Consider the following 12,931-nt stretch of genomic DNA (forward strand, 5'->3'; position numbering starts at 1 on the left):
AATCAGATTAATGTCCTCTTTAGGGGCCACATTCACAGTTTGGGGCAGATCACCTGTCACAAGCGCTGCACAGCCTGTGGGATGACAGCCTGGGGAAATGGATGCTCCCCCTATACCTCGTTTTCTGGTGTCTGATTTGCTCGCGGCGCCTATCACTCACCCCACTGACTAATGGGAAGGGACTGCAGGACTTAGCATGGCTGCTAACTGTGATTGAGAGGGACAAGCCATGAGGCCTGTATCCTCATTTAGACTACTGAAGCACAGTTAGCCATAAGGTAAGACTTGATCAGGTGGACTAAAGATTCATACTGGCAGAATGATCAGATGGTAGCTGAGGTAGATGAGAGAGGCAGAGAGTGAGAGAGAAGGGGAGAGAGAGACGGGATGAAATGAAATGGGATCACAAGGGTGAGTTGACAGCAGCTGATTAAGAGAATGCAGATGAGATAAGGGAGCCAACGTTTGATGAAAGGATGAGCTAAAAAGTAAAGGGAGTAATGGGCAAAAGGGGGGTGAGAGTGGGAGAGTGGATGAAGACCAGAGGGGATGATAGAGAGAGAGAGTGCAGGAGATCTCCCCAGTTTATCGCAGAGATCAAGGTTAAAGCATCGACTGATCTGAATGATAGAGCGAGAGCATCATTAGAAAAAGGGGGAGGCAGGCGGACACAGCGATAAATAGAAAGAGACAGAGAGATATGAGAATAATGACCAAAAAAAAGAAAAGTGAAGGTAGGATGTGAAGGGTTGTTAAGGATCAGTTTGTGACCTCACTCAAGAAGCTGACACTATCTCTTCACGCAGCCCTTCACAGCCTGATGCATCTGTAAGAGATCGAAGGCGCTCTGTTCTTAATGCCTGCCCTTACCCTGGCTTCAGCCGCTGCACCACGGCTCAGCAGCACCCTTTCACCACAAAAGATGAATATTCAGCCACATCGATCTGTCATTCGGATAGAATCCTTTTCATGTGGCGTAGCGGTGATCCGAAAGGCTTCTAAAGTCAATATCAGTGTGCTACACTGTGCTGCTGAGGTACTTTTCTACAGCAGAGAAAGAGGTGGCCATGTCAGAACAACAGGCCATGATCCGTTATTTAAAAATTAGACTTACTTCCTGCAGTTATTTGCCTCCATGCACCAGTCAACTTTCATACAGTTTACATCCATGTCTGTGAAAATATGGATGCTTCACACGCATCGTCAGTGTCACCAATTCAGTATCTGACCAAATGTTCCTGAGTTATGATGTTGATTCATGGTCAGAAAAATGTTTTTGCATAACATTATGATGTCACAGTGAAGTTGACCTTTGACCATTTGGATACAAAATGTAATCATGTCATTGTTTCATCGAATTAAACATTTGTGTGAATGTTTTTTTTTTAAAGATGATTTTTTTTTCTTTATTAGATAGGAAAGATTAATAGCATGAAAGGGGGAGAGAGAGAGGGGACAACATGCAGCAACGGACCTCGAGTGGACGTCGAACCCAAGGCCGCTGTTGCAAGGACACTGCCGTCATTCATGGGGCGCCTGCTTTATCCGCTCAGCCACCAACACCCCGTAAAATTTTGTTTTGATAAGAGTTTGAATTATTGAGTTACAGTCAAAACACTGTTTTGTGACAGTGACATCAGTCACCATCGGATTCTAATCAGTTCATTTTTGAGTCCAAGTGGACCTTTGTGTCAAATTAAAGGAAACTCCCTCAAGGTGTTATAAAGATGTTACGATCAAGAGAATGTGATGGATGTAAGGTTTTATTGACCTTTCACCTCTAAAACCTAATCACTTCATCATTTAGTCCAAGTGAACATTTGTACCATTTTTCAAAAAACAAAAAAAAGTCCCTCAAGGTGTTCTTGAGATATCACACTCACAAGAATGAGACAGATGAGATCACTGTGACTAGAGGCATAAAAAGAAATAATGTTAAAAAAATATGTTAGAGAATACAAAACATAATTTATACATGTTCGCACAACTTTAAAAATAAAAAAATATATATGTAGTCAAGGCCTCAACATACATCAAAAAACTAAAAACTACTGTAATTTGGCTGCTCAGAGGACAGACCAGGTTAACTTTATAACTTCATGACCCTTCCCTCTCATACCACCAGTAGACACATTTTTGACATCTATGCAGTATCTTAAAATCTCATATCTATCTATCTATCTATCTATCTATCTGTTTTTGTGTGCTAGCTGCCTTGGATCTGTTTGTTGTTTTTTTTTTTGCCCACCATGAACATCTGTAGGCAGAGGTGGGAGGTTCATGAGGTCTTGTAAGTATTGATTGTCAGTATTGATCAAGCAGCATGGTGCATCTTTGGTGTTTTGCTCGAGTTTGGTTTAACCCAAATTCTGGGCAGACGAACAAATGTTACACAGAAGCTTACAAAATCTGTTTGTGGATGATATGCTGGCTAAATTGATTTGAAATTTGAACACCCTCAAGCAGGGAGAAAATAATGTGTATTTTCCAACTGCATGCTGCACATGTAGATGTGGTGTGAACGATTGGTTTCGAAAACATAGCTGTCAGAATGCTCCATGATGCATTACAGTAAGTGAGAATTGTAAGGCTGAATGCATTGTTTCTACATTTTGGGGACAGACTATTAGCCACCCCTCTATAACCAAACTGTCTCTGCAGATGCTTACAGTGTCACTCAAAGAGTTTCCACATGACAGCAACATGGTAAGCAATATTTCTGAATATGTTTATCGCACTGTGAATTCATTCATGACATTTCCGCACCATCAAAAGCAAGGTCGTAATTTGTCTCCTTGGAGATGCATTTCTATTGCAGACATTTCTCTCTATTCAATTATCAGGGCACTTTGATGAGGCAGAGCACATTGCTTTTAAAGAGAAAGAAAACTAATGATTGGACTTAACTGATGCCAGCCTTTAACACACCCACCGATAATGGGTTCTTTTCATCCTATCTGTTTCCAAATGCACTGCAGTTAAGCTATGCCTTTTGCCTTGAACGACCGCCATTTGTTTGTCTTATTTATCTTTTTGATTTGACACAACAACCTGTCTGCCACTAGTCACCTCATGGCCCTTCCATGTCCCTACCCTTAGGACAGCTCAAACCCTGCAGCACTGTGAGTATAAACCCTCCACTTCTTGTATTAGAAACTTTTCCACAATCACACTGATTGAAGTTACTTTATCCCCGGCCCCACTATGAATCCAATTCGCTTTCCACTATTCTGTAATTCACAAGAGGCCATGCTAAATTGCTTATTAATCAGGCCACTTTGACATGACCGCAATCGCTGTGTATGCACGCATACACATACACGTACAGGCACGCTCACTTACAATTACACACAGGCGCACGCATACATACACACACACACACTGAGACAAACATGCACATACACACATATACACACTTCTATCTACACTTCTAATCTGCTAGTAATGAGGTCAGTGCTCTCATTAGAGCTGAGAGAAAAGAGGGAGGATATGAAAGAGAGAAGAAAGAGGGATGAGAGGAGGGGAGGGCAACAAAGAAAATCCCATGTCATGTTTTCCCAGTGGAGGTCAGAGTGTGTGTGTGAGTAACTGATCATCTCATCTGCATCCTCTGCAAGACACACTTCTTTGTGCACTACATGTACATTTCTATATGTGCAGCATATGATAGTTTAGTTTCTGTGTAGCTTTGATCTTGTACCTGCAAGTTCATTTTGTTTGAGCACATGTACTTTTATGTACATGTACATGTACTTTTTGTTTATGTATGTATGTGTGTGTCTTCTGGAGTGTTTTGTGTGTGTGTGTTATTGTATGTTGTCTGACCGGGTCTAGTACAGGTGTGATGAGCAAGTGCTTTCCCCAGAGGAACTGGCGGTCCACTGTCCAGGTGGTGCTGTCAGAGTAGAACCTTGGGATTGACACAAAAAAAAGAAAGAAGTAAAATCAAAAAGATTTTTATCTGTTCTGCTAACAAAACATATTTTAGAATAGTTACATTCATTGTGTTAGGGCACCTTGTCCCTAAATCAGTAAATAGCCCACCTGTCTGACTTTTACAGCTGTATTACATCAGCATTGTTTTCATCCTTATAAATCATTACTTATTGAAGACTTTTCCAAATTTTGAGATAAAAGGGAAAAAAACCCAAACATCAACCAAACAAACCACACACACACACACACAAACAAAAACAACAACAACAATATGCCTATTTGAAATGTCTTGTTAATTTTATAGGTTCCAGCTGGGATTGACATAGCTCATAAAATCACTGCATATTAGGCTACTAGCAGTCACATAGTTTCCATATGTGGACAGTTTAAACATGAAATACAGTCTTTTGTTTGTCTCCAATGCCTACTACCTCCACAGGCAAACACCCTCTCAATGGCATCTTAGATCACCTTGAAGAAATTAAATAAATAAACTTATATTATGCATACATGTATGGGCTAGTTGTCTTTCTTGCTATATGGGATAAGAATAAACTATGTTTTTCAATAGTCCAGACTATGTTATTCATATTTATTTATATTAATAAAGTTAATTCAGGCAGAGCACCGAAGTGGCGCTTGTATTGGCTGGTTGGCATCAGATGTTTGTTGTATGCTTTACAATGATTGGCTCATCCCGCCACTAACTTCCAGTCATATTCATGCAGGTGCACAGCGCGGACATTACAAAGTGTCGGAACTCTGCTTGTGTTGCTCACGTCGACGCGTTTGCTGCCAAAAACAGTGTGTGCTTCTCCTTTTGGATTACTTTTAAACACAGTAAATAATCGCAGCGCACGGCGTGCGTCTTATGTCGCTGCTGTGTGCGCGTGGTCAGCTGGTTGTCAAACAGCTGTGGAGGTCTCATGGACGCTACAACAGAAGCCCAGTTTTCCAGCGTTTGCTGCGGGACTGCCACAACTCTGACACAGGAGGACTCACCTGATTTCAACTCACCTGTACCGGGGTCCAGGTTAGTCTGCTGCTGCTGCTGCTGCTGTTTGTTGCTTGTTGCTTGTCGCTTTGTGGTTGCTTACGGTTTTGTTTGCTTTGTAATGCTTGTCTGCTATCAATGAGCTTTTGAAGAAGACTTCTGTGTGGCCTGAATTGGTTTGGTTTTTTTTTTTTTTTGTTTGTTTGTTTTTTTTGGTGTGTTTGAAAAGCACTAGGAAATGCTTACTCAGACTTTGGTTAATGGTCAGTCATGAAATGAGGCTTAAACTCCTGCTTGCTGCTAATATTTGGTTTGTGTGGGGAGGAGAGGAGGCCTGGCTTGCCAGCCTCATCCTATGATATTATATATGGTTTCTACTCCAAGATTGATGCTCATGTATGTGTTTCTGTCAGATGACTCCTTGTCATTGCTTTGTTCTGAAGTGTGTTTGCCTGAACTTCTATTAGCTACATGAATAGTATACAAATATATATATATATATATATATATATATATATATATATATATATATATATATATATATATATATTTCAAATGACTTACTCGTGCATGACAGGGCGAACAACAGTCTCCCCTGTGGTGTGGGCTTTGTAGAACAGTGTGTAGAGGTAAGGCAGCAGTGTGTAACGTATCCTCAGGTAATGTTTAGAGCTCTTCACTAGAGTTGATTCGGGGCCATACGCAGCTGGATCCTGGGGCTGGGGACAGAAAGATGAGGTTGATGAATGAGAGGGAAGAAGGGTAGATGGAAAATTAAGATTTATATTTTGTCCTCAGGGGAAAAAAGAAAGAAAACAGTTTGAATGAAGGAATAAATTGGAGAGGAAATGAGGGAAATTGACTTTAAGCGAGAGGAAAGAAAGGTGTGATAGGGAACAGGGGAAGAACAAAAGCGGCTATTATTTTTTGTTATCCAGGAATATATTCATGATGAATAAGTGGATATAACCCTTATTTATAAAGATTAAAATGGAAAATTAACTTTACATTGGACTAATCCAAAAGCAGAGTTCGCAAAGAGAATGAGCAGAAGAGAACTTAAAAGAAAGAAAGGAGGAAAAGTGTATGAGAAAGAAACAGAGAAGTATGATTTAATTTCTATGATAGTGGTGAGTGAGAGGGTGATTAGCTGCTAACAGGCCGTGCTCCTCTCATCTGGCTAATCATTTATGCCCTCGGCACCTCAGAGAGTGCGATGAGGACTGCGCATGTGTGTGTGCGAGTGTGTGTGTTTGGACTGGCCTGCATGGCCGTGTGATGAGAGGCATGATTAGGGCAAAGCAAAGGTCACACATTAGCTGTCTCGTTTAGTGGAAATCGTACTTCAGATTCATCATCATCATGTCCTTGTCCTCCAGCAAATACAGCCCCCTTCCCCTTCCTCCGTCCAACACACACCATGTCTTACTCACCCCCCTACCCCAACAGCATTACCTCGACGCTGTGCTATTTTTGCAACAGTGATGAGCATGGAAATGTCACATGAAGAATGTTGCGAGGGCATCAATTTTCACGCTATTCAATGCTGCGGACTGACTTTTCTCGACTAAATTATTTGTGTTCATCTACAATAATAGCTCAGTATGTAGCATCAATATAAACACTGTTGTAGGGCCCAGTGGGTGTTTTTCCTGTGTCTCTCTGTGACATTTGATCCGATCTGACATTTACATTTATAGTGTGCATGTTAAAGATAAACATAATTGTCTCTATATCCTAATTTTTTTGTTGTTGTTGTATATGTTGAGAATTGTTGTCATTTTAAATCTTGTCAGCTTGACAACCTTAACTTGGCAAGGCAGATCTCTTCGTTATAATGTGGTGTGCATGGGCTTGTACTAACAGTGATACTATAAAGTGTTTGGTTGTTATATTTTTGTTTATCATGTCCAAAACCAAAAATAACAGCAAATATTTAAGGGGTGGATATGATGGTGTGCCTGTCTGCTCCAATGTAGGCTAAAAAAGTTAGTATGTCTGACTACCAGGTTTATACCTACAGAAGTTTCCCAGCATCCCTTTGATGGACAGGGACCTTTTACACCACATTATTTTGTGGAGTTTTATGTTACATTAAGCACATTTGATACTCCTTTTTATTCCAACCTTTTCTCATGCATAATTTAAATAGGAACACGCTGTTTTAAAAATACATAGTACCACATGTCTAACTTTTGTCTTGCCCCCTAAGTTGTAAATGTATCTGAACGGCATCATGTTGGAATGACTTAACAGTGTCGTTATTTAAGTTTTTACTGATAACACTGGGTCTTACCAGTGCCACACAGCAATACAAACACAATGCTGTTTGTTTACTTCTTAATCTTCCTCATGGTCCATAATCTTTGTTTGTTTTTTAGATATGTATTTTAAGGCATTTTACTCTGGACCTGCTAGCTGTAGTCTCAGTGTTTTAGCATGGTTTAGTTCATCGAGTGCATTTTTAAGACCTCTAAACAGGGTTCTTGTTTAAACAAAAAAAAATTAAAATAACATCAAACACAAAAAATTAGCCGGAGACAGCTCATCTATTGTATTCAAAATTTTAAAAAAAACAACCGGACAGAGAATCTCACCTGCATGCACATCTTCTTTCCTCATCGACTGCCTATATTCAACCAAAAATCCTTCTGTTTCATTCCTTTAATGACATTTTTTTATGTAAAATCGTACACCGTTAAAGTATGATATTTTCTAAGACGGTCATTGTGCCATGAAAATGTCAAAGAATTGCAACTGTAGTCATCATCTAGAAATGAGAAGATGCTTTCATCCACCTCTGTCTGAAACCAAGACCTCATTGCTTTAAAAATTAATCTGAATCACTGTGTGACTTGACTAGTGTGGCAAACGTAACGTGTGGGTGAGTAGTCAATTACAGTAGCACATTTTTTCCCATAATTGTAACACGTCTTGACAAAAGCAGACCCACAGCTGAAGTTGAGAGAGGTAGTGCTGTGTATGAGTGGACAGAGATAATACTACCCTGATGCCTATGGGGGCCACCTAAGCTGAGATTGCCTTCATATTTTACAATATGTTGGCCGTGTATCCGCCATATGGCACATCATATTACAGTAAATTAGCATGAATTAGCATCAACGTTATCCTTTACTAAAGTGTAAAATCTCCTCTTTGATGAGCACTGGTCTGGCACTGAGCTTGTGAGCTTCGTTTTACTTCAGGCTCAGATGTTCCAATACCCACTGCAGCTATAATGGATTTTCAACAGCTAACATTCCCAGTGTTAAACCCAAAATCAGATGTCCCACTGCTCCCATTTTACAGCACAGTTGTATAGTGCTGGTGTGATGACAATCTCCATGGATACTGACAGAAGTGTCTATTTTTAACCGTCTGGCATTGTAATGCACCTATGCAGTGTTATGAAATGAAGGGTATACCCTGCAGCACTTCGGTCCAAACAATAGCGGTGTGATACATGAATCTAAAACTGACAGTCTAATGCAAGAATTGTAGAACGAAACACCTTTACAGTACCTTGTAGCCCTGAGCGTTGTGGTTCCGGCTGAAGGGATAGAAAGCTCCCACCTGCATCCAGCGACGACATAACTCTTCAGAGGAGTCGTCAAAGAATCCACAGATGTCAGCACCGATCTGACACACAAAAGGGGACAAAAACTTGACATTTAGCCACAACCTATGCTTTATTTCCATTAAAGTCTTAACCCTTTGAAACCCACAGCAGCATCACTTTTCTTGTGCTTCTTTCAGATGCCACTTAAAAATGCATACATATTCAAACCGTGGAATCCTGAACAAATTGGTGTGATTTCTTTTAAAAACATGGAAAAAAGGTAATGAGCAACTTGGTAAGAAATGTTCCTCCAAATTGCAAAAAGAAAAAGAAATTAATACATTCAAAAAAATATTTTTAAAAAGCTAGGAAAAAGTCACAGAAAGACATATTTATAATTATCATAATCACATTTTAAAAATGATATTACTAAAGTATTATAACTTTTAAGCATTTTTCCCAGGTATTTACCTTCTTTTTTTGTTATTTTCTTGTACTTTTTACTAATTGCATTCCAATTATCGGGTCATTTCTTGTTTTGCTGCTCTTTGCCTTCTTCTAATTTGCTCTCAGGTTTCAAAGGGTTAATGTTAAATTCTATGCATTTGGAATCATACAGTTGGCGTGCCATTTGGCAAACTCAGAAAAGGGTAATGTTGTGGATTCCAGTAAAAGATCGTATGCTAAAGTATATAAAGGTCTATGTATTATAAAGGCATCCTCAGGAAGTAAACAACTGAATTTTAGGTCAACAAATCTCCTGCAGTGGTAAAAAAAAAAGTGGCACAGCTTTGACAGCTGGCCACATATTTGTCTTTTAAAATGGCTCTCTTGATGTCTCTTCAATTCAGTCCAGATTTACTGGCAGACAGTAGACGTGGGCAGTGATCTTTATTTACATTAATTGCACAATGGAGTCCAAGAAAGAGACTTCAGTCAAAGGCCAGTCCACAGAGACTGCTTGCTTTCTATTGTTTACTACTGGCCACATTTTACAACAGACTCAATGGGAGGAAATCGATTCAAACCGCATTTCTCCCGCTTTCTCTCTTTCTGTCTCTCCCTCTGTTTGTTTGTGTGATTGTGTGTCTGTGTGTATGTGTGCTGAAGAACCTAAAATCTGCTTGACACAGTCCCACTAGGATGTAGTTGGCATCTATGAGACCACCTGATGTGCACAGCTGTAGGTGTGTGTGTTTGTGTGCGTTTGACTCCCTGTTGTTTTCTCACCACTGTTTGCACTACAGATACACACATGTTTATAGTACAGAGTGCACTTGGGGTACTGACTTGCAGTGTGTTTTATTTTTTTTTTCAAGTTTTGTACGGGGTGGCGTTTCCACAAAGAGAACCTGTGTTCTTTCAGACGTTTTAATGGATCTTGTTCCAGACACACTTTTTCTTGCCTGCCTTTCTGTCTTTATGCTAACGCCTGAGCATAGATCTCAATTAACAGCTGAATTCACTAAAAAAGGTAAAAGAGGAAACTTTCTAATGCCAGAAGTACATGTTAACTAAAATGCGTAATAAGAGCTGTGGGTTTAACTTTCTAAGATTTGTAACAAGGTCTTTTTTTTGTATGATACAAGTGTTCTACATACCTAACAGCATTTCTGTCTCTTTCATTAATATCTGAGGGGAATCTGAGCCGCAAGTGAAATGTCCCTATGTTAATGGATATTTGCTAAAAAATGAACCAGACTGCATAGAGCTTTTGGGTGCCTGGGATTTTTCTTTTGCCCACATTTATGGGCAATTGAAATCAAACCAAACATAACTTTTTCTTCTGCAGGTGTGCTGTGACAATAAAAGTAAAAAGGCTCAGAATGAGGTCCAAATTAAACTCTTAAATCTGGACTTTCTGATGTGATGTGTGAATCAGTAGCTCAAGTAAAAGGCTGAAGAGATTACTCCTTGCAGTCCTGTTAAGCCCTATCATGGCAACCAGGTAGAAACATTTTTTCCTGTCAAACTCACTTACTTTAAGTGTAAAATGAACAGTATTTGCCCTTCCGTGAAGGTTTGCTACTCACATAGGGAACTCCAAAGAGCCCAAACTCCAGCATGCCAGGGATGGCCCATTTTATGTCGTTCCAGTTGGCAGCATTGTCCCCCAGCCAGTGACCCGAATATTTTCCCACACCTGGGAAGGAGGAGCGGGTCAACATCAGGGTACGGTTTCCTCCAAACACACGCTGCAGAGCTCTGTGGGAGGGAAAGGAGGCAGCGAGGAGAGGGAGAGAGAAAGAAAGAGGTCGTTGAGATAAAAAGGACACAGGGACAGAAAGAGAAAGGGTGACTCAAACAGCACAGGGGAGAAACAGATATCGAGCACACAAAAATATATGGTCACAGAGCAAGATAGAGAGATATTAGATGGGACAAAGCCAGAGCTAGTTGTACTTTTCTTTTCCTGTTGTACATTATTTTGTGTGATGAGGGAAATCGAAGCAGCATTGATTTCCATGACAATACGAAACCTTGATGATGTTTACGAAATGCGTCTCCTGCCAATAATACATTTTAATTAGTGGACAGAGGGAGAAAAGGAGGGAGGAGACAAAAGAAAGATGAGCTAGCTTCATTACCAAAGGAGTGAGTCAGCAAGTGGACTTCAGAGGGGCTGGTATTTTATGGTCTCCAGTGTATTTGCATGAGCCCAGTTGTGTGACCATGTGTATGGAAGTATTATATTTTCCTTCTGTGCATACCTCATGTGTGTCTTTGTGTACGTATGTTGTGATGAGAAAAACTACACCAGGAAGTGCCATTAGTAAAACAAGCCATATTTGTTTTGCAGTCAGTTCTCTACAATCAAGAGGTGGGCCTCAGTGACAGCCATTCACCATACTTAGTTTGCTCTGAACAATTAATTTCTTTGATGTTTAAATGGAAATTTCAACCTTAAACAGTAAGAAAACACTCAGAAATCTAGCTACTGAAGTGTGTGGCTTTTTGTACTGTGCATTATGAACATTGCACACTATCCTACAAAACAACATTTGATTAGTTAAAAGCTACCAAATAACATGTACTGAAAACAATATTAAGGTGAAAAAATCATTAGGGATTTTCATTAGGCAAATGCCGATGCATAAAATACTTTATTAATACATAAAATACTTTATCTGCTGGCATTTGTAGCTGCATATCAAATACTAAAAGACTTTTCATAATAGGTTTGACCAACTAGTATTTCTGGGTGGAAGCATTTAATTGACTAGTCGACTAATCCCACACATTGCTCCAGCATATGGAAGGTTTTAAACTGTCATTTTATTTCTAATTTAGGAGCAACAGGAAACCCCAACAATGTATCTGACATTTAAAAAAACACCTTTTTCTTTATATCAATGTGCAATGGATGTCTATATGTTATAGTGGGCGGTCTTGTAGCCAAATGTCATTGCAACCTTTAAGATGTCACAAAGAACATTAAAAAATGGTGTGCAGAATACTGTGCCATAATAATATCTTTGTGAAATAATCTCTTCCTCTGCCTCTGCAGATACTGTACTAAGCAGTGCTGAGGCTACCGTCAAGAAAACAGTAACACCTGAAAGGTTACAGTGGCATTTTATTCAAATGCAGTGATTTTTTTATTGGCATCTAAGATGCATCTGGAAGCTTATGACTGTGATGAATCAGCAGGAAATAGCTGCAGAATATCCCACTAAGTGGAGAAAAAGGAACCTGATGTGAGATACACTATAACCTATAGGGGAAGTTTAATGTATCAATATTGTTACAGTTTTTGCTGCTTTTTGACTTTTAACCGCAACATATGATCTCTCTCTGCATCAGGGTGTGTGTGTTGCATTTGTTTAGTTTCACGGGGTGTTATTTTCCATCAGCCAAAAACCCATTAGTGCAGGTATGTGCTGCTTTCTAATTGATGCAGTTTCCCATACCATCACCATTAGTGCATATTAAAATTCTGGCAACTGATGCCAACTTTAGCCTTGTGTGAAATGACTAGCTGGGGGCTCTGAGACTATAGAAATTCCTGTACTAAGATAAATGTGACTGCAGCGTTTATACCTCCGTGACATTTAAGTGGTTTGTGTTTTGTGCAGCACTTGCTCTGGTGCCAGGCTGCCTATCTTGACTATACTATTTTGATAATCTTTGAAGGATGGCTCTGTTGTGCTCCTGTGAACCTCCTCTGCTATTCTCTTTTCAAATTGCTCTGTGCTTGTTTGGGATTTTGTGATGGAAACAGAGATTGGCTGCATTTTAGAACCACCTCTGTCATAAAAATATCATCATTTGCGTGGTACTGGAGCACAGTTACAGAGGCGAGGCAAACTTTATGTAGCATACTTAATGTAACTTAATGGGCTTTACATCCATTAGCATAACTTCATTAGAAGACATAGAAAAACTGGTATGCCACCTGCATGCACGATGCCCACAGCATTAAGCATACACTGAACTGGTAT

At 39.7% G+C, this 12,931-nt stretch overlaps 1 protein-coding gene and 1 long non-coding RNA gene across 3 annotated transcripts in view; one reads left to right on the plus strand and one right to left on the minus strand.

Moving 5' to 3' along the window:
• The window catches only part of LOC148189338 (uncharacterized), a 97,459-nt gene extending 95,268 nt beyond the window's left edge, over nucleotides 1-2,191 (plus strand). Inside the window, exon 4 of the long non-coding RNA XR_015776789.1 lies at nucleotides 24-2,191. This is a non-coding gene — a long non-coding RNA (uncharacterized LOC148189338). The remainder of the gene's footprint in view (nucleotides 1-23) is intronic.
• The window catches only part of si (sucrase-isomaltase), an 82,743-nt gene that overhangs the window by 47,284 nt on the left and 22,528 nt on the right, over nucleotides 1-12,931 (minus strand). For both annotated transcript variants that reach the window (XM_088078788.1, XM_088078789.1), the window contains exons 16-19: nucleotides 10,523-10,694; nucleotides 8,453-8,569; nucleotides 5,495-5,649; nucleotides 3,826-3,910 (exon numbers count right to left, since the gene is read on the minus strand). In XM_088078788.1, coding sequence (XP_087934914.1) covers nucleotides 3,826-3,910; nucleotides 5,495-5,649; nucleotides 8,453-8,569; nucleotides 10,523-10,694 — 529 coding nt within the window. The remainder of the gene's footprint in view (nucleotides 1-3,825; nucleotides 3,911-5,494; nucleotides 5,650-8,452; nucleotides 8,570-10,522; nucleotides 10,695-12,931) is intronic.

The sequence above is a fragment of the Plectropomus leopardus genome, chromosome 6, assembly GCF_026936395.1.
Source record: "Plectropomus leopardus strain MGB_pleo_1.0 chromosome 6, ASM2693639v1, whole genome shotgun sequence".
Lineage (NCBI taxonomy): Eukaryota > Metazoa > Chordata > Actinopteri > Perciformes > Serranidae > Plectropomus > Plectropomus leopardus.